This window comes from Helicoverpa zea, chromosome 9 (assembly GCF_022581195.2).
Source record: "Helicoverpa zea isolate HzStark_Cry1AcR chromosome 9, ilHelZeax1.1, whole genome shotgun sequence".
Classification (NCBI taxonomy): Eukaryota; Metazoa; Arthropoda; class Insecta; order Lepidoptera; family Noctuidae; genus Helicoverpa; species Helicoverpa zea.
In genome coordinates, this window is record NC_061460.1 from 9,754,701 (window position 1) to 9,776,848 (window position 22,148).

The 22,148-nt window shown below is 34.5% G+C and overlaps 1 protein-coding gene and 2 non-coding genes across 3 annotated transcripts; 2 read left to right on the forward strand and 1 right to left on the reverse strand.

The window, feature by feature from the left end:
• Positions 1-366: 366 nt before the first annotated feature.
• Trnav-cac lies at positions 367-439 on the forward strand. Its single transcript has one exon. It is a non-coding gene; the product is annotated as a tRNA-Val (tRNA).
• Positions 440-1,182: 743 nt separating this feature from the next.
• Trnav-cac lies at positions 1,183-1,255 on the forward strand. The gene has a single exon. It is a non-coding gene; the product is annotated as a tRNA-Val (tRNA).
• Positions 1,256-17,283: 16,028 nt separating this feature from the next.
• Positions 17,284-19,768, reverse strand: LOC124633373 (ecdysone oxidase-like). The gene is made up of 4 exons (XM_047168564.1): positions 19,629-19,768; positions 19,387-19,514; positions 19,095-19,228; positions 17,284-19,022 (listed from the first exon to the last, which is right to left on the reverse strand). The coding sequence occupies exons 1-4, from the start codon at positions 19,634-19,636 to the stop codon at positions 17,442-17,444; spliced, it is 1,851 nt and encodes a 616-aa protein (XP_047024520.1). The 5' UTR covers positions 19,637-19,768; the 3' UTR covers positions 17,284-17,441.
• Between the last annotated feature and the right edge of the window lie 2,380 nt (positions 19,769-22,148).

Sequence of the window (22,148 nt, forward strand, 5' to 3'; positions counted from 1 at the left end):
TTTAGACCTAATTTCTACTTGTACTGCACGCTATAGAAAACACACCCATTGTAAAATTACATTTACTTTTGTATACTCTCTTGTCTTAATGAAAGTCAATTCAGACGATTTTTAATCACTCCATTGGACAGGGCAGACATTTTGAAGGGGGTTGCAAATATAGAATTTTGACTGTATAGGACTTATTACGATTTTTCCCGTAACAGCAGAACAGACAGACAGAGTTCCTTTCACTCAAAGAGTTATGACAATGATACCTAGTTATAATATTGCTATGATCTCAATGTCACCATTAGCCGAATGCAAGAAGTGAAAGGTGCTCTAATTAATTCTATTAAGGCAGTAGATTGAATTCACATGTATCAAGTTTCCGTAGTGTAGCGGTTATCACGTGTGCTTCACACGCACAAGGCCCCCGGTTCGATCCCGGGCGGAAACAGTTGCTTTTTATTGATTGGAGAAAGAAGTTTTAAAAAAGTTCACGTTGTACACAAAAAAAAAAATTTTTTGTGCCTAAGGCTGGTTTTACAAACACGCAAAATGCACGGTGAGTGACCATCAACGCTGACAGCTAAAATATAGCGCGTCAGATCCATAAGTGCATCTAGCAGTTTCCCGCAGTTTTATCTACGTCCGGAGGGAACTTCTTCCAAAATGCCTGTTACCCAGGGACAATCTAGCTTTTAAACAGTGAACTAATTGCTCAAATCGTTTCAGTAGTTTTGGAGTTTTTAGGATACAAACAAAAATATAATTCCCCATTACCAACATCAGCACGTGTCAGTATACTGATGGCTAGCCATTGAGCTCCATCTTCAGACCTTCTTCCAACCCAGTTTGTGTTTTACCAATATGAATATCCCAAACATATACAGAGTGCCCTAAATCGAGAATAAGTTTGCGAGAGCCTACTACAGTTCATAGGAGGTTCCAAATAAATATAAGCCGACAACCAAAAACTAAAATATTTATTTTTTTGAATGTTCATACAGACAGCCCAGAGTCTGACTTTATTTCAGCTACCTAATGGTTTTAGGGTTACTGTTAATCTAGCCTTGTTATGTTATATTGTGGTTTAATATTGCAATGCCCAATTATTATAATGTAATTCTTGAAGGCTGAGAGTGAAAGTTGTTCTAGTTTTATTTTATTATACAAGTCAATTAACCTGCCTTTCATCAAGTTTCCGTAGTGTAGCGGTTATCACGTGTGCTTCACACGCACAAGGTCCCCGGTTCGATCCCGGGCGGAAACAATTTTTATATGTTGTGTTCTGAATATCAAACATTTATATTGAGTTGGGTTCCTATGTATTTTTATTCTACAGGAATATTGAATTTTCTGCTGTTGTGTAGGTACATGTTTATATGGTATGGTTGTTTTCTTTTTTATGCATTGCAGCTATCATCCATAACAACATGTAGGTTGTCATTGTCATGTTAATGTACAACATAATATTAATTAATTCAATTATGCCATAGTATGAGCAATGCTACACGTTAATCCATTAATTACGCCAGTCATAATCAGGCTCATTACCTGTAGTTATTACTTACGCATGTATTATATGAATTGACAACTCAATTTATGTACGGAAATAAAATAAAAGCTTACCTCAAAAAAAGCCAGTAAGTCTGACACCAGTCTTACCAAGGGATATTGGGTTGCCCGGGTAACTGGGTTGAGGAGGTCAGGCAGGGCAGTCTCTTCTTGTAAAGCACTGATACTCAGCTACATCCGGTTAGACTGGAAGCCGACCCCAACATAGTTGAGAAAAAGGCTCGGAGGATGATGATGCTTACGTCAAAAAAAAGAAGAAATCTGTGGGATACTTCATACAATGAACTAATTACTTGGTGTGATCCACGCGCTGTAGGTACAGTGGGAAGAAATATCAGATTTTACAGACTAAAATTGACCTTTGTTCCTTCTGAAGCCATTTGTGTACCAGGGCCGCGGTAACTCCTTCGAACAATTCGTTCCATTAAAAAATTTAGAAAAACTATCTCAGAGATATGGGAATGCAATTAATAGCAATAAATATTAAAATAGTTTATTCTAGTTCTTAAGTCACACTTGCTCAGAAATACTAATAACGTTTGTTAAATATTAATAGTGTTGTTCTTATAAATGATGTGTATACCTGTAATAGGCATACAAACCAGTAATGTAATTTTTAACGTATTTTTATAACTTCTGTGTATGTATCACTGTTGGTGTACCTAATAAATAATAAAAAAAAAAAACAATCTGCAGTAAGACAAAATGATTGCTGAGTTTTTTTCAGTTATAAAAACTATCAAAGGTCCGTAATTATCCCCATTATGGAAAAAACTGCTGGCTTACTGTCAACATAAAAGTCAAAAGATTACTTACACAAAAAATATCCTGTTATTTCCAGAATCTTTTTAATTATGACATTATTATACAAGCTGTTGATTTGCATCCGTGCCATATTCAAGGAGGTAATTATGCTAATGATTCTCGACCCAAATCAATAAAAAAATTGGTACGTAATTTTTTTTCGGAATTTCGTAAATGTCATCCAGCGTTATTTAAACTTGGCGTGTATGTTACTGACATTAAAACCGTGCTGCACCCTCACACAAACGCAAACACAAAGCATACGCAACGATCACTCATAAATTTCATTCATAAAATTGGATTACTTCGGTAATACCACGACATTACAATGAAAAAAAAAGCAGTGCATATTAGTTATTTCCAATCTACTGTAATTCCAATCGATTATTTACGTATTGTATGTCCTCCTCCTGAACTATGGCACAAATGCAAATCAACACCTTGTATAGTCTACAGAATCAGCACTTTTGCATTGTCAACTTAACGAGGGTTGGCCCTAACACTTCACCATTCCATATGCAGGAAAGAAGTTGTAAATACAGAAGACTTCAACTGAATATGTATACTTTGCTTTCCATTCAAGTATTTCTTGAAACAAAATGTACATCTACAACCAAGTGATACAAACTGTTAGCATCTCGAGTTCATACGAATGTGTGTCGACATTTTAGCAGCCCATTACCGCAATGTACCGAATGGCTCCGAGCTTTGCTTTTCCGGAACAACGTAATGGAAACCTAACTTGCAGTATATTCGACTGTTATCTAGTTACTTATTCAATTTGAAAATCAGGTTGGAATTAGTGGTCCTGTATTTGATTTACGTAAATGGATTGTCTTTAGATTAAGAAACTTGTGGAAATTACATACATTTTGCTAGCGCCCCGGCTTCCCACTGGTGCAATGCTAACACTAAATACATATGTATCTATCTATTAAAAAAACCGCATTAAAAACCGTTGCGTAGTTGTAAAGATTTAAACATACATCGTTTTATAGGGACAGAAAAAGCGACTTTGTTTTATACTACTTATGTAATTAGTAAGTACGTTTACTTCTTTGGGACGATTGCTAAGTATATCTATAGCATCCTTTTCAGCGTACAGCACCCGTACTCTTCGCTTTATTATTGCATTCCTTTCTAGGAATCACTTAATATTTCAGTTCTAAATATCAAAACAAAATAGCAACAAAATAGCAGGCCGGAGTGTTATTCTATGAAATAATTTTATACGGTTGGTATCCAAAGTTATGCATTTGTGCTTAAAACAACTGAATCACTAGATATTATTATACAATAACACCACGGCTTGTGTTTTTAATATCTTTGTCATCGGTCCGCATAATAATATGCACTTAATTTAAGGCAAACAGTATTTTAATACTGCGGTGAATCCGTGAATTCAGTACACACAAATTAATAAATAAATATACAGCATTTTAAATCATTAAAACAATGTTTACGTTGTTAAAATAATGATGAATGTTGAACTTCAGCGCGGTTTTCACAGTACCGCTTACACCATAAATAAACGAGGTATCATTGTTAATTTTAATACATCATTTTAATTCCAGTTCAACTTATTTCTTGTAATAAGTTCCCGAAAATAATTAATTAATATTTTGAAGTAGATGTGGGATATGGGCAGCACAATAATGTTAAGTCAACGTTATATTGGTCAGCCTGTAATTCTGGGAACATTTTCACGTATGTCAACATAAAATTCTTGTAAATGTCATTATGTTGGGTAAATATTTGTTTTTAATTCAATTCCTGGGATTTTACAAAACACTTTTTCACTTAAAAAGTATTCGAAACTGAATCCAAAACTTCACCATGTTAATATTATAATTGTAGATTTAATAATTATGTTTTATTATTTCTTAATCATAAATGAAATTATTTTTCCTTCACAAAAAAATACTTCAGGAGGTCTTTTTATTTTTGGAAAAGAAATGAGTTAATCAGAGCTCAGTGCTTATTTAAATTCTATGAGTCCACCTGGATGTCGTTATCCTTATTTTATTGTTACCTGGCTCATCCACCATTTATTCAATCTTGGCTTTATTTAGGCCGAAGCTTAGATGGTTTTTTGTCTTACTCATTTTCTGTACCTACTCAGTGAATTTCTTTCCAGTTAATGCTGATTGGTGGGAATGAAAACGGTTTCAGATGGTCTCTTGGAACATACTTTCCTATTTTGTCTAAAAGTAATGAAAAACTTCACACATAGGGTGGTAAACGCTGCACTTGTTGCAAAATCCTTTTTTTTAAATAACTGAATAACTAGAAGAAAATAAAGAATAAGAATAATACTAACTTTAACGCTTATATTCATACGAAGATAAAAACTTATGTAAAAAATAATTATCATTAATCATAATAATACAAGAAAACTTAAATAACAATACAAACAATTAACACTGAACATAACACAATTGTATTTACTTGACAATAAAAACAAACATTCAAAACACTGAGAAAAGCGAAGTAAGTTGTTCAAGATTTAGAATTTGCGAGGCAAATGCTAGAGAGAGGCTTCATCTCCCAGACCTTAGCCCAACAAAGCTACTCCACTGAAGTAGTTCCCAGGATAAATTGAATTTTATTTACTAGCTTGGAAACAGGTTTCTTGTATTCTCAACAATAATTGGAAGAGCTTTTATTTTACAGTACAGTATCGTTCTTTATAATTCGAAAAAAAAACTGATTGCATTTTATTATTTTAATAGCTGCTGATGCACTACACGCGTCCAGTTAAAAAGTTTCATTCATGCCTTAATAAAGACGCTATCAAATACTGAAAGAAGTATACCTACAAGTCGGACCAATAGTTCCTGGGATTAGCGTGATGAAGTTAACACACCCTTCAGCTTTGCAATATAAGGATTTTTAGTAGAAGTGTAAGCCACCACGGACATTCATAAATAGTTCTGGAAAATAACTCTGGAAACCATATTCTGAATACGTTAATCTATTACCAATCGATACACTAAATAACTACCATTAAACATAGAGGATGCAAATTAATTTTCGCAGAAAACGCCCCGCAAAGTTCCTCACATTATTACCGAAATTATTATTTTTTATTTTATTTTATTTTATTTGGGAAAACAAACAATTGTACATCAAATCTTTCAAATACAAAATTACTACAGTTAAAGTATAAATGTACAATCAACAACGTTTCCACATATTACTACTAACTTAACACTAACACTACACTAACTTAGCACATTCAAAGTTACGGAGAAAAGATAAATTATAATTTTAATGAATTTGAAGATGAAAACAATATAAACCGAGCCTAATCCAAACTGAGGTTACATTTTATGACATTCTTAAATTTCTGTAAAGATAAGTGAAATATGTCTATTTTAAGAAAGTTTTTGTTATAAATTTCAACTAGCCTCCGGAGTGGCGCTCGCTGACCCGCATTCGTTCGACTAGTAGTAGTAGCGAATAGCGGGTAAGCGCGAACCTCTCGACGGATTACAGTTCTGGGTACAATATAAAACAAGCTATTTATTATTTCAGGGCAATTATACCTATTATGAATAAAACAGTGGAGCATCATTGCTTGAAGCAGTAGACGTCTAGATTGCAAGTCAATCATTTTAAATTCCTTAAGAGATTCGTTATAAGATAATGGTCTAAGACGGCAATTATATCGTACAGTACGTAAATATTTACGTTGAACTTTTTCAATTGATGTAACATATTTTTCGTAGTAGGGATCCCATATAACGCAACCATATTCCACCTGTGGACGGATTAGAGTATTGAACAGGTATAAGTATGTATGCGGTCGTTTGAAATCCGTACCAGATCTGATTACAAAATTATACATTTTAAATGCTTTTGCCACGATTTTGTCTATATGTAAGTTCAAGTGAAGCTTATTATCTAAAATTATGCCTAAGTCACATATAAAGGTTTCCTTTAACAAATTCTCCAGACAAAGTTTGTAATTGAACTTAATTAAAGTTTTGTTTTTAGAAAAAATTATAAATTTACATTTAGAAATGTTTAATTGAAGTTTATTTGTATCACAATAACTAGATAATCGATCCAGATCGTCCTGCAACATAATACAATCATTAACAGATTTAATTGTTTTGAATATCTTGAGATCGTCCGCATACAATAAAAAATTACTATTTTTGAAGCATTTGCCAATATCATTAATATACATTATGAACATTAGCGGCCCAAGAATCGACCCCTGAGGGACACCAGATGTCGCCATAAATGTGTCCGAGTTGTGTCCATTTATGACAACTGTTTGGCTGCGATTCGATATATATGAACAGAACCATCTCAATAAACAACCTCTTATCCCGTTAAAAGCGATTTTTTTTAATAGTAATTCATGGTCCACTCTGTCAAATGCTTTTTTAAAATCTGTGTATATGGCATCTGTTTGAGCTCGACTATCCATATTGTTGAACAAAAAGTTGGTATAAATCATGAGGTTAGTGATGGTTGACTTATGCTTAACGAAACCGTGCTGCTCTGGAATAAGATTGTGTTGTATGATAGGGTACAGTTTTAAATGGACTAGCTTTTCAAACAGTTTTGCAACTGCGTTTAAAATAGAAATGGGTCTATAATTTTCAATATCTTGCCTAGAACCATCTTTAAAAACAGGAACTATGTTGGCTTTTTTCCATACAGAGGGAAATTGACCTGTAGAAATACATTTATTGAAAATTAAGTGTAATGGATCACATATGGTCTCAGCTGTGTTCTTAAAAAAGCTAGGGGGTATACCATCTGGTCCAGGGCCCTTTGCGGCATCCAGCAGTTTTAAATGGGTACGAACTAACGCAGGACTAAAGTACAAAGAATCCACTGTAACATCATTGGCATGATCCTGTTCGGATGCTGGGTACCAATCAGGCCCAAGGCTTGAGGGCTCATACACAGACTGAAAGTAGGTGGAGAAAAAGTTACAGATAGTATGGGGATCACTTGAATATTGATCCTTGAAGGACATCATGTTACAATTTTCGTTTATCAGCTATATGCTCACTGACCACGGAGGAAAGAAAGATAGTGGAGATTCCGTAAGGAAGGTAGGTCAGGCGCCTCCTTGTAGGTAAAGTGACGCACGGTAGGCGTGATTAGTTACTATAACTAACGAGGCTTTTGGGTTCTTTACAAATCAATTTTTCAAAGATTGGTCTTGATTTATTTTGAAAATAATGGGCGGGTTCCCTAAAAGGCGTGTAAAGGCAGAGCTAGTAATACTCCTAGCCCCTAGAACATCCGTATTTTGGCGCGTACTTTCTTGCGATTTTGCTTTATGACATCTCCGCTAGTCATTTTGTTCTCCATGCCACTGACACAACTAAATCCAATTATGGGGCTAATGGCTGGCTCAATCAATGTAGCCTTGGAACTAATCCTTATAATGCGTACCATCTTATCAAAGCAAGTTCGGTTCTATAACAAAGGGGGCTTAGCTCCATCGAGTACGAGGCCCTTCGTTTGTTTGGACTATAGAAATCTTGAGAATCGCGATCGAGATCGCGTTAATGATAATTAGAGTTTAAAATTTCAATGCAACTTTAAATGATGCAGTAATAACTACATTAAAATAAGGCTGCTAAGATTACCTAATTATAAATGAATAAGAATGAGATCCTTAATTAATTCATGTTATTTATTTCTGTGGCTCCGATCCGATTCAATTCCTTAACGTTAATTACTTACTCATTTCGTAAATTACCTAAGGCGTTATATTCCCTTATACAGATTTCTGTGGCTTAGGCCAAATATTAATCATAGGCATAGCCTAAGTAGAACAATGTTGTGTTCCTTAACCGCGGCTCATTTTCATTAATATTTAATTTTAATAGAAAACGCTCTTTCCCTTCATAGTTTTGGGGAGCAATATAAGCAAAATAATCATAACATCAGTTGTTTTAAGGTGGTAAGCTGTTCAGGTAAATAAGTGCCGTAATGTTGTAAGTCACAGTTAAATAAATGCTTTTTTAGGATTTTGTTATAGTCCTTTAATAATTAATTATTATTTACTAGTCTAATTTCTTGAGTCACTCACTATCTGGCTGAAATAATTAAAACCAAGAGCAATTTATCAAATCTTCTAAAAAAACAGCAAATAAATCTAAATAGATCCGAAGAATTTGGCCCAAACTAAACCTTTGTAGAACGAAATTGCAAAAAAACTAACAGCAGATAAGATTTCCTTACAATTCAATTATACCATCTGATTTCCTCGCATTTCAATTTAAATCTATTTTCCTTTAGACTAAGAAATCTGAAGGCCTAACAAATCCTTTCACAAAATTGTTGAATTTCAGAATAGAAGCTGAAATCGGCTGTCTATAAAAAGAAAAACGTTTTCAGACATTCAGCAAAATCTTTGCTTCAAAATCGATGGATTTGTTTGCTGAACTAATAATTCCGACAAGACAGTAATTTTTTTTCAGCTTAAATCTCAGACTTTTATTTCATCGTGTCTATTTCGACGGAAATAATCGAATAATTTCATTGCTGGTTGACTATTTTAGGAAAGAACTTAACAATAAAGCAATTTCATTTTCAATTAATTATGTAACGGCATGATAAAATGGGTTACATGAACACATTATTATAGAGGCATATATATACATATACCTTAAAATAGTTCACTATTTTAAGCGCCCCCTATCAGTATAAAAGCCAATTCATTTGGCAAGTAACACGAAAGACACTCGTAGTATGAAATCCACTCCTCGAATGTAAATCAATTAAACAGCACGAGCTTTCTTAGTTACTCGCGCCCCATTTCTTTGTCTACAAAATACCGCCTGATTCATGGAGACGACCTTAGAACAATTAACCAGCAGGAGCCGAAATGAGTGAGAATCTCTGTGCGAAAAGGACTGCCAATTTACGCGAGCAAGGCATGGCATCACATCAAATAGTGATAACATACTTACGCACATGCACAATATCAAATTAGGCCGTATGCGACTGATCGTGCATAGCAGCGTTGCCAACTCTACATCTTTTTGGGTTGTTCTACGTATTTTGGGGTTTTCCTGAAAAACTTCACTCCTGGAATCGAATTATCTTTATTTGCAATATTTACCAATTCTACGTAATTTTCTCATCTGGTCTGCGCAGTTTCCAAAATTCGAGTTGGCATCACTGTGCACGAGCTTAAACTAGTAATACGCATACATCGAGTTGATATAACCGACGCGGCGAGCGATGTCAGTCTCGTCTCTCAAGAAGGAGGAACCGCAACATCCACGACGTGTCCAGTTGATTAAATTGTCTAAGGAAACGACACACTGAGACAAGCCCGAGATTAGACCTTTAATTTATTACCTACGGACGTTGGTAAATCCGAAACCGGGAGTTTCATTGTGTTCAAATTACACTGACATGGAGTTCTTGAATTGTAAGTTTAAGTGCTCGAGTATTTTACTAGGAAGCATCCGGGAAGATTTGCTTTGTACGACTTTTTGTTGACCCCAATTTGAGTTTCTGTTTGAGTATTCTTTACAAGAGTACATAAATTATGCGCACATTAAAAAGTGTTATAACAGGTAGATATATAAATCATAAATCAAAACAAACAACAATAGCTAAGAATAATAATATTTTTTCCTGCATCAATTGCTTAAGCTTGTTAGAAAGAAAGCTTCTTAAAAGCAAGAAAGCTTCTTAGAAACCAGAACTTTTAATTGGAACACCTCTTTTTTCTGTAAGGTCTGTTTTCTACCTTAAACATCTAAAAATACACTTTAAATTCGTCGTAACACATTTTGCAAATTCTAGTTGTAAAAGTTTAGGTGTCAAGTGGTCTCCCGTAAGTGAATACCCCACATCACATTTGCATTTATTAGGATGACCTGGACATCCCAGGTCAGACGGGCGTACATAAGAATGTCTTAGGAATAGAAGAATAAGGACAAACAGTGATAAAGGAAATAGGTATAGTGTTCTCACTTTCAGCATTTTTGGTCTTATGGAGTAACGGTATTTTGGTGGTAAAGCCTGAAATGCTGGTTAGAGCTAAAGTTAAGTGAATGTTGGAATATATTAAGCTTTAATGGCCTTACTACAAAAACTTTAACCACTGTTTTACACTTGTCTAAAAAAATGTGGCTCCAAAATGAACCATATGTCAACGTCATAATTTGACATTTTTTTAGACAAGTCTTAAACTGACGTTAAAAAGTTTTTGTGGTAAGACGGTATATGTTTATGTATAAGTGTATTTATGTAAAAAATAGAGTTTTCTAAATTCAAGATATTGTCAAAAAATTGTACATTGAGCTAATATTTTGACGCCTTTTATTTTTATTTTCATAAGTCGCAACTGATGGTTTGTGTAGGTAATTATTAACAATATCTTTGTAAATCCACACAAACACCACACTGCATAATCTGAAGTACAATATAGCTTAATCTTCAAAATGCTAGCTAAGTCAAACATTTTAAATTAATTTCAGGCAATTTCAATCTGCTCGTAAAAGCTACTTCAGTTGTTAGATAAGCACTTTAAGTTGCAACACTAACTTTCCCAGCAACTCTTACGGTGCAGACCATATTATTATGGTAATTTATTACCATCGTTGTTCTTTGAGATTTTTCTTCTATGTTGTATTTTATTTTTAATTAAAATTAATTTTTAAAAGTTTTGATTGTAAGGGTGCAAACCAGTATCGTGCAATCAACGTCCGTGAATACTCAAATAACCAATTAAAATACACTACTTTGATAATCTTGTTTTTTATCTGACCTTAGGCGATTCCCGCGGTAGTTAAAATATTGTTTATATTACTCGGGATGTGTTTAGCTTTGCAACAGTGATAGAATTTTTCAAATCAGTTTAGTAGCTACAGAGCCTTTATGGAACAAACAAAAAAAAATATTCCTTTTTATTATATATAGTATCTATAGATAGATAAGTACTTCACTCTAATATTGACAATACATCTTCATATTTAAATGAGGCACTTAACAGCAATTGTACTGTGATAATATAAACAAAGGATGATCTTTAAACGCTTAGTTTGCCATCGGCATTAAGAAGCTTAGCGAGCGCCGACATTGAAAATACTACAATATGCTAACTATGGTAAGTCGTGGTACGATTTATGTGTTTTTTTGCAGAGGACTTTCAGGGAGTTTTATCGGATTTATTTATAGATCTCTATTTTTAGGGGTTTCGCACTCAAATTGCAAAAAGGACCCTATTACTAAAACCTTGCTGTCGACCCTTCTGTCAACAGGCTGTATCTCTTTTTACAGATGATGTATTTCTGTTGCCGGTATAATAAAACAACTGACAAACACTGTTGTCAACTAGTCGTTATAGAAGAAAATAATTTGCATGCCATAAGGTGAAATGTATTGGGACACCATAAATTTATATACCAGCATATTTGTAACATACATTTTTGTCAAAATTTCTATTTCTACTTATAGCTATCTATACCTACACAATAAAAAATACAAAAATGGTTTCGGGATATTTTACAACCGATAGCGATTTTTTATTTAAATATTCTCCATAGTTACGTGTAGTGTGTATAATTAATAACGCTTGACATTCTTGTATCGCGATTAACCCTGATTTATGTACATACACATTGTTGTAAAGTTCGCAAAGTTCGGGGGCGTGACTGAACATACGCCCGATTGATATTGAGTTGGAGAAACATAGTTACATGAGTGGATATTAATAAACCATACACTGTCGGATGGGATAAGATTAAGTAATGTGAATTAGGTAATGAAATATTAACGAAACCGTGTATTTTCTTCGTGTTTTTAAACCATGTGAAACAAGTAGATAAAACATAGTAGTAGGTACCTTTAATCAATTCAAGCAGACCTTTTGTAAACTTTTTTTTATATATTTGGATAGTTGATTTTTAATCCGTAATATGGGCCATAATCGGCTCTGAACAGCTCAGTCAATATTATTTAAATATACTCGACTTATTGCGAAAATCTGTTATTTTAAATCTATGAATATAAAAACCTGTAGGTCAAACACCCCTTTCAAAAACGAGCCCTGAAAATCAACAGCAAATAAATCAATTAGACTCCAATTAATTAAATTATTACCCAACCGAAAAATGAACGCGAAACCCGAACCCACACATTTTTGCGCGTGCTTACGCAATTTTTCCTCGTTTATAAGCAGATGATAATAAAAATACACCTTCGGGACATTGTTCGTTAATCCTCGGGAATACTCGGAATATTCCGTAGAATTTAATCTCAGTGATTATATGAGTATGCCCCATCCCTTAGCTGAAAGGTCGACGCTAGGGCCTTTTACCCTAATTTATTCTGGGCACCTACCTCGGTAGCGGTATGAACCATACATAATATTTTCATTGTGAACTGAAATTTCAGCAGAGATAATAACTTACGTTTCTACTATCACATAAATAATAGATTTTGATAAATTGCTAGTAATTTTAGTTAACTCGCAAGAAAATTAAAAGTATTGCGTTCTGTATTATATAGTTTTAATACCTATTCTTTTTTATCATATTATATTTCTTATCTATCTTTTATGTAACGTGGTAACTAAGTAAACCGATTCATGTAAAACTAATATAGAGAATTTTGTATTTTGATAAATTAATGTACCTATGTATTCTGTATATTGATATGATTGCGACAGCACCGACCATTGATACACAAACAGTATCAATGGTCTTTCTATAACCAAGTTTGCAGAATCAGTTCCTAGTTAATATGATTAATATTTCTACGAACTGTGCCTACATCTTTGAACCATCTAATACTGGTTTCTGAATTCTTGTAAACATAGACGGATTGGACGGTCTAGACATGACATCTAGCCACCAAAACCTGGTTATGGTAACCAGCTTTCGGTTGTCATCAATAATCATCGATATATCGGTAAAAGCCATTAGTACACAGTGAACACACTCCTACACAACACATACACATACTTTTGCAATCACATCAGCAAAATCCAGTTAATCCGTCAAACAATCGCAATTAATCTATAGCCGAAGTAATGACTAATGACAACACATATCGCAAATACACCACTACCCAGTCCATGAACACTATAAGGGATAATTACCTAAAATCAATCTGCACGATTGACAATTTCGACCCACTAAGAGTATCTACACAGTGCAGACCAAACACTAAAGAGTTGGCCGACAGTTGACCCGATGGTTGGCAATTTTCTTTAAAAAAGGAAATCTTGATTTCCATCAAAGTTTTTAGTTGACCTGATACGGGTTGACTGCCTGATCTGTGTAATGTGTGTACTACCATTCATCTTCATACTGATTCATAAGCCGAAACAAACTAAAAGTAAAAACTAAAACTAAAAGTTTGTAGTGTGCAACTCTAAACCTCTGGGAGGGAACCAGCGAACACAATATCTTTGCAAGAGTAATAAACTATGGGGATATCCCATATTAATCATCTGGCGGTTTCGGATCACCGATGGTTTTATAAGGATACGAGAGATAAATAATTTCTCCGCCATATTTCATGAAAGGACGCGGTCAAGGGCGAGTTGGTATTTACAATGGGAGGCAGTGAGAAGGAATGTTTTTTGATTGGGAGTTGATGATTTTTCGTTCGGTTTTTTTTTTTCTTTTTTTTTTCAAACAGTATATCCTTCTATTAATTGTACCTGGAGAGATAGAGACGTGCTTCATTGGTAGTCTTACACTATTCCACTTATCAACAACGAATAAGTCTAATCAAACTGGTGAAATATATTGCGATAACAACCTTTCTATGTTCGAACATGCTAATAATGTAGAAACTTATATATTACAATGTAAAGAAAAGCTACATCAAATACATATTCATTACTCAAGCCTACACTTGTAAAGCTTTTATAATTTAGAAATGTTCTACAATTTAATTATAAAGGTAATCCTAAACATGAAATTATTTATGAGTAAAACCAATTTAGTAACTAGAAGTTTGCCATTTCGCAAATATTGGTGTGTACACACGAAAATTAATATTCTAACTAATTTTAAATTAGGTATACAGCTTGTGGGTTTTCATTTATCAATTTTAAAACGTTATTTTCGTAACCTATATTTGTCTTTAGATACAAGCAATTAAATTGAATAAATTATTATATTATATCTAATAAAGAGATTTTATAAAAATATTATATCTTAATTACTTATTTTTAGTAAACAAACTTGTAAAAATTTAGAACACCTACACATGTATTTGTATAAGGTTCGTAGAATTTTCATAAACCTTTTTATTAATTATTATTGCTCTACGTTATGAAATTATAATTTGATAGTTCAGTGATGATGTAAAATGATAATGTAATTTGATAAGAATTGTACTCTAACACACATGGTCAACTTGATTATGAACCTCATGAAAACACCAAATAAAAAAGTATTTGCTACATTAAAATTTGTGATTTTTAAACAGCTTGGTTACTTCGTACTATATCAAGTCAATTATTATTACTCTGTGATTAAGTAACAATAGTTATTTGTTATACAAGAGTGCAAAGTTGCTTTTTAACCGCGGGCTCAATTTTGATGACTGAAGTGTTTTAATAATTAAAATCCTGAGCGATAGCGAGGGAATCAAAAGAGCACAAGGTGAAAAATCTTTGCACTCGAGTGCAACACGCAACTTTTCATCCCACCTCATCGAGGAAATTACTAAATGCAAAAAAACAAAATGGCGCACACATATGAGTATCAATTTAAAAAGAAGGACCTATTAAAGTTCATTTATTTGAAAACTCAGCTTAAAAATGAAACGAGGTTAAAATCTATGTAAAAACAATAATAAAAATCACTTAATTAGTTGAATAATTATTTTAAGCAGTATTTTATTTGTTTAATATGTATTTGTTTGAAAAGTCTTATCAAGATTGTCACGATGTGTAATGTTCTAAATTCAAATCACTTTGCCGCTCTAGAGGATAAAAACGGCTTTTGCGCTCAGATATCGAAGGGTAAAACTACTCTTTCCGAGATGGTGGGATAAAAACATTGAGCGGTTTAACGCTCCTAAATATCTCTACAACGACTATTTCAAAAATATTTACCAACAAAATAAACAGACACAAATTAAACAGCTTACTTAATAATCTGCAAACAACAAAACAAAATAAAAAGTCTACCATATTATTGTCACGACGCGTTTTAATATTCAGAACCGTTACCCAGCTGTCGTCGCCATTTTTAAAACGCCTACTCGTTACAAATTAGCATGCTTTCCTTTTAACTTGAAAATGGTGAAGTGAGGGTTTCTTATAGCCATTTGTGGGAGGCAAATGTGATCGTTTGCCGTATAGCGTATAAGGTAGTCTAAGAGCATGTGATCAACCGGAGAAGTCATAGCCGTACCTGCCAAAGGTTCAAGAGCGCCGGTCGTATTAATATGTACCCGTGTGTAATTTGTGCTCGTGTATGTCAATTTTACCGTGTGCGGGAGTATCATCTGCCGAGCCTTTTCCCAACTAGTTAGGGTTGGCTTCCAGTCTAACCGGATGAAACTGAGTACCAGTGTTTTCCGAGGAGCGGCCGCCTATCTAGACTTCCTCAACCCAGTTACCCTGGCAACTGGTTGGTAAGACTGGTTTTTTATTTGCCTGTGAGTGTTCTGACTACCCGTAACGACTGCCAAAGATGTTTTAATGGCAAACATATCGTGTGCGTGAGTATGATCTAAAATAAAATCATGATCGAACTATTTGTTTTATTGCCTCTTACCCACACGTATAGTTACCAGGCGTTTTGAAAATATTTATGCACATGGCGATTCCGGTTGGTTTAATGTTCCGAGGGTAAAGTACTGAAGAGGTAACAGATCATTAGTGAAGGGTAAGTATGGTGAGGTAAGTATGTTCAGCCGTTGAAAACCGGAAAATGTGGTCTGTATTGTGGCTGGCTTTTTGGATTTTATATGCGTGGTGCGTTTTGTTGCTTTAAGATTTATGTTAGGTGTTTTATAAAATTGTAAGTTCCTGTGTATGGTAAATGGATTACATTATTACAAGTTATTTTTCCTATAAATTTTCTTTATAATAACTTATGATACTTTTTTATATACCACAATAATTAAATAGGCTTTAACTAAGTGACAATACATTATAACTATATAGCTCCCAAATTGAAAACGATTTAATATAAATTCTACTAACGTAAAAGCCATTTTGACTTAGCTCTCTAAAGACTTAAATTAGTACCGAATTTTGAGCGAATAGATAAACATTTAATCCCTTGCTTAGAGCAGCTCATACTGTAACATCTTTGCAAACCTGTATAAATCCGCAATGAAATGTCGTTTACCTTATACGGTAGTAAAACAAAGGTAGTTTATATGCGCTGTATACAAAGCTACGGCTCCGTCCGTCCCTTGTTACATCTGCGTCACCATTATGATAATTCGTGTCACTACGATAGCTCCCGGAAAAATTCGAAAATCCCATTATTTCACTACGTTTGCTACATTCCTTATTTAGATCCGACTGGCTGTTTGTTCGAGATCCTATTTGTTATTCAACAGTTTATTCCGAGTATATTTTTATGTCTTACATTGAATATACAGTGACGCGATTGGCAGAGGCTTAAGATTTGTCGGGCGTTTTATTTTTCACATACGATTTGAGGAATGAATGGCGATTCTATCAAAAATACTTACAAAACATTGGAGGTGGTTTTGTGTACAAAAATAGACTTATTTAAATAAGACACCGTCAGGATATTTGACATTTATAGAATCAAACCTTTGCTTTTAGACTACCCACTCACATAGCTATAGGTACGATACATCTGACTTTTTGTATGGGTCTCCTTATTCTTCAGTATTAAAATAAAATTGAATACTAAACTTTTTGAGGATGGAGAAAACACTACACGTGCCAACAACAGGTGAAGATAAAAACTACTCTACATAATAAAATCATTTATTTTCATATCTTTATTGTACCGAGTACACTAACCGCAACATATAACAAAAACATTGTGGGTGTGATAAAAAAGTAAAAAAATGTAACTCTTAAAGACTCCACTATCATTACTACTTACTGTATAGCTTTATATGTAATCTTATACAGTATTTTTATTATAATCCTCTAGTATCATTTCGGCACCTTTTTCTGCCACCATCCCTGTCGGTCCATTGGTATTACCACTAGTAAGTGTCGGCATAATACTAGCGTCTACTACTCGGAGATTGTTTACTCCGTGTACTTTCAACCGAGAACTCACGACTGAAGTCTTTGGATCAGGTCCCATCTTACAAGTTCCTACAGGATGATATATTGTAAGCACCATCTCTCTACAAACACATTTCCAGTAATCTCGACTGTCCAATTCATACCCGTTGCATGGTCCCCACTCCATTCTTCCCAAAGAGGCGTTTACTTCTTTTAAAGCTGTAGTATTTAGAGTCTTAGTAAGAATCTTCAGACCCGTTGCTGCTGATTCTAAGTCTCTAGGATCATAAAAATAGTTCGGATTAATGATTGGGTCATCTCTTGGGTTGTCTGAATTCAACGAAATGTTCCCTCTGGACTCAGGATGCAGGAGATTGAATATATGCATATAAACAGCATGCTTTTTGTTTTGTTCAATAATTGGGTCTGCTACTTCGTCCTTGAACCTATACATTGTTTTTAAAACGTGTTCAGTTGAAGAACTATTTTTAAAAAGCATTGTAAAATGACTTTGGAATTTCGGATAAGTGGCGTCTTCGGAGTCAGAGAAAAATGCTAGAGAGTTAGATATATCATATTGCGCTAAATATCCTGTGCGATTGTAAAGATACTGTATGGCACCAAATTGTTGATTTGCAACGGTCAATTGACCCGGATCGTCCGTGTACATTATTATAATTATAATACAGTGATCTTGTAGATTTTGTCCTACCATTGGTGAATCAACTATGACTGAAATATTCTTTGAACTTAGATGTTCTTCTGGGCCAACTCCAGACAACATCAGAAGTTGAGGTGAGTTTATAGCTCCTGCGCTTAGAATGATCTCATTTTTAGCGTAAAACGTGAAGTTCTGTGAGCCATGCGATACTTCAACCCCATAAGCAGTTTTACTAGAAGGATCTATTAATACTTGTGTGACCAAGCTGTCTTTTAGTATTTTTAGGTTTGATCTGTGTAGAATTGGATTCAGATATGCTTTGTTGTGGCTTTGTCTTTCTCCATTAGCAGCTGTACATGCTTGAGATCCCGATCCCAACACGTTTGCGACATTCACATCTTCAACATTTTTAATTCCAATTTCATCCCACGCGGCAAGAATTCTATCGTTAATAGGTTGATAGGTGCTGTTGAATTTATTAATAACCAGCGGTCCGTCTCTTCCATAATGATTGCTTATTTCGGGATTTTTCAGCGCATCAGCGTTTTGGAAATTTTCAGCTTTCCTGAAACATCTGCGCACTTCTTCTACAGTCCATTCAGTGTTTCCTTCATCGTACCAATTTTGGTAATCCTGATCATTTCCTTGAACATATATCATCGCATTAAGGTTACTACTGCCTCCCATCATTTTGCCTCGTGGCCAATAAATGGATTCATTAATATGAGCGCCGTTGGTTACTCCATCGTTATTAGTTAGGTAACTCCAATCATATTTGCTTGTATATAGTCCACCGTACAGACCTGGAACCTAATTACGTATGTTTAGTTCCACACAATTATTCAAATAAGAGGTATTTCTAAATCATTATTAGGTACTTACATCAGCTTCTATCGGGGCATCACCACCGGCTTCAAGTAGTAGTATTTTCCATTCAGATATAGCACTCAAACGATTTGCTAAAACACTACCGGCGGTTCCTGCTCCAACTATTATGAAATTAAATTCTTCAAAATCTGTAAAGTAAAAAAATATATAGGTATGTAGAAAAAATAAATGGTTATAAACAAAAATGATAATAGAACATTATTAAAGATATTATATCTTAATTAATGTACATGCTTAAACAATAAGTGAATATCGTAGTAATGATAAACTATCGATGAATATTCACCTTGAACATCAGAATCCGGTATTGATCCTTCTGATATAACACATTGGGCAGCCGCGAAGAACTGCAATGCTGATGCGAAGGTTTGAGGAGCAGTCCCCGTCGTTGGAGTCACGCATGATGAGTTAAAACTTGGAAAGATAAAGCACGTTTTACAAGACACTCAAAGAGTTACAGTTGACATTAAATAAACACATCTCAAGTTATGTAAATAAAAAATACTAGTAAAAATATTAATGTCTCACCACTCCATGCTATAGTCGAAAAAGTCATGAAAGAAATTGCTCCGGCACTCGCATTTTAAAGCAATTATAAGTAAGCAATAACCTTCCAATGACGATCTATGATATGTTTTGACTCACACACAAAAAAAAATCCTTATCACTCCATAAAACGAGCATCTAAAATTTAATGTGTTTCTCTTCACGGACGCAGCCGATCTAACGTTAATCGCTTAGAATTTAAAATTAAAAATAACGTAATGATGATGATGTCCTCCTAGCCGATTATCGGCTACGGCGGCTTTTCTCATGTAAGGAGATTAGCCAACTACGCAGGACATATTATAGTGCACGAGCATTTGCGCAGACACAGGTGCACTCACTATTCCTTAACTCTCATAGCCCGATGGGACGGTAATCCGACACGACCGGAGAGAGATCAGGCGCAGGACCGACATTTACGTGCTCTCCGATGCACGGGTGTATCAATCACCAGCTTCCAGGCTCCGGGCTGCTTTGTGAAAGTCTTCTAAAACCCACAAAGCGATTTTGGCCCGACTCGGGAATCGAACCCGAGACCTCGTGCTCAGCAGCCGCACTTGCGACAGCTAGACCAACGAGGCAGCCTGAAAATAACGTAATATCCACGTTTTAAGTTAATTATCATTAAAATTCTGACGTTGTTCCAATTAAACAATGCGAACGCAATTAGTCTCATTAATCCGAAGAGGACGATAAAAACTTTATTGCATACGTTATTGACAGGTGCTATGACATAATTACTTATACGTAATTATATATAAAAATCATCGTCACTAGATTTTTATTGTTACATTGCTGGACACAGGCCTCCTCTCACACAGAGAACGAGCGTTAATCAATAATCAATCGTAAATCGATAAATATAGATAGGTATATATAACATTCACAAGAAAACCTGCCTTATAAATACCTACCGAGGTTTGAGCTACGTTTTATCCGGGTGCAAGAAGCTGATCTCTTGGGATGCCGATGACACCGTGGGAATTAGCTAGTTTAATAATAATAATAATGTCGGGACACCTTTTTCACACACGGTCGGTTAGCCCCATGGTAAGTTATTTATTAACTTGTGTTATGGGTGCTAACACAACTGATAAACTACATATAGCTACATATATATGTCGCAGGGATATGATAAAAACCGGGATTTGATCAATTCCCTAAGGGATTTGATCAAATCACGGAGGATGTTAAAATAACAACACGATTCTATCTTTTCCCTAAAAAAATCTAGTGAATTGAACAAATCCCTAAACTGGTTCAGTGAAATGACGTTTTTATCATATCCCTGCGACATATACATATTTATAAATACATATCATAACACCCGGACCACGGCCAACAAGCATGCTCATCACACAAATGTCGACCGAACCGGGAATCGAACCCGGGACCTTAGGTTCGACGGTCCGGCATGATGACCATTGCGCTATCGAGGTCGTCAAGTTTGTTACACAACTATTGATCATGTCAAAGACTTCTCACAAAATTCTTAATCTTGCTCAAGAATTTGGTGATGAAAGTGTCACCGCTCTAGATTAAAACACCTAAACCTAGGTATATGTTTTCCAACTGTTCCGGATTGTAAACTTCAATATATGGTAAAACAAATGACGTAACGGTTAATTTGACAGTTCAAGGACATTCAATGTATCGACAAATAAAAACGTAAGAACTAATGCAACAATTCGTATGAGAATGCCAAATTGCCAATCGAATAGCTGCCTGTTTTCTTTTTTCATTGTTGCGATGCAGAAACTTCAATTAACTGTTTCACTATGGAAAACTTAATGTCTTTGTCGATATTACTTATAGAATCGGTAAGATTTTGAGCTACGGTGGTTTGTAGGTCAAAAAGGTTATTTACGGTTACGGTAGGTATTTGCCTATGTTAAATTATGGTTAAATCGCAACTCACAAAATTAGGGGCGTGGTGATTTTTGTTGTTTGTGAATTGTGAACTTTTCCAAAATATTTTTTTGAAAGTTCTTGTTTTGAGTTGATAATTAAATTATGTTTTTGGTCGAACCGACCCAAGTCTGTCATTTTAATGATATCAGTCTTAAAATGGCTTATCTATGATTTTTTGTGTAATAATTTTAGTTCGTGAACGATAAGATAGATAATTATTTTAGCAAACACGCTCATCATCTGCCTAATGCAATAAAACTTTTGGAAGAAAAAACATTAGGTGTTAGATATCCCATTCATGGAGGAAAACTACGTAGCGTAATAGTTAAGTAGTAATTTAAGAAAGGAACGCTAATATGTATATCAAAATAATAGAAAAAATACCCTAACTGGTAACTACTTAAATCATGACAAAATGGTTCAGATGCTCTTTAATTCTATATTATTAAAATGACAGAATACAGACAATGCTACAAGCTAAACCAAGTCAAAATATGCATTATTTACGTTTCATCATAACCCCATAAAACCCCATGGCGGTCAAGAACCCCATGATTAAAATGATAACAAACTTTAAAATGGACGGAAATT

Bases quoted from the DNA above. Each gene is read 5' to 3' on its own strand.
- LOC124633373 (XM_047168564.1), bottom strand. The intron at 19,229-19,386 runs GTGAATATTCAT...TTTACTTTACAG, and splicing joins ACCGGATTCTGATGTTCAAG to ATTTTGAAGAATTTAATTTC. The intron at 19,023-19,094 runs GTAAGTACCTAA...ATACGTAATTAG, and splicing joins ATGCCCCGATAGAAGCTGAT to GTTCCAGGTCTGTACGGTGG.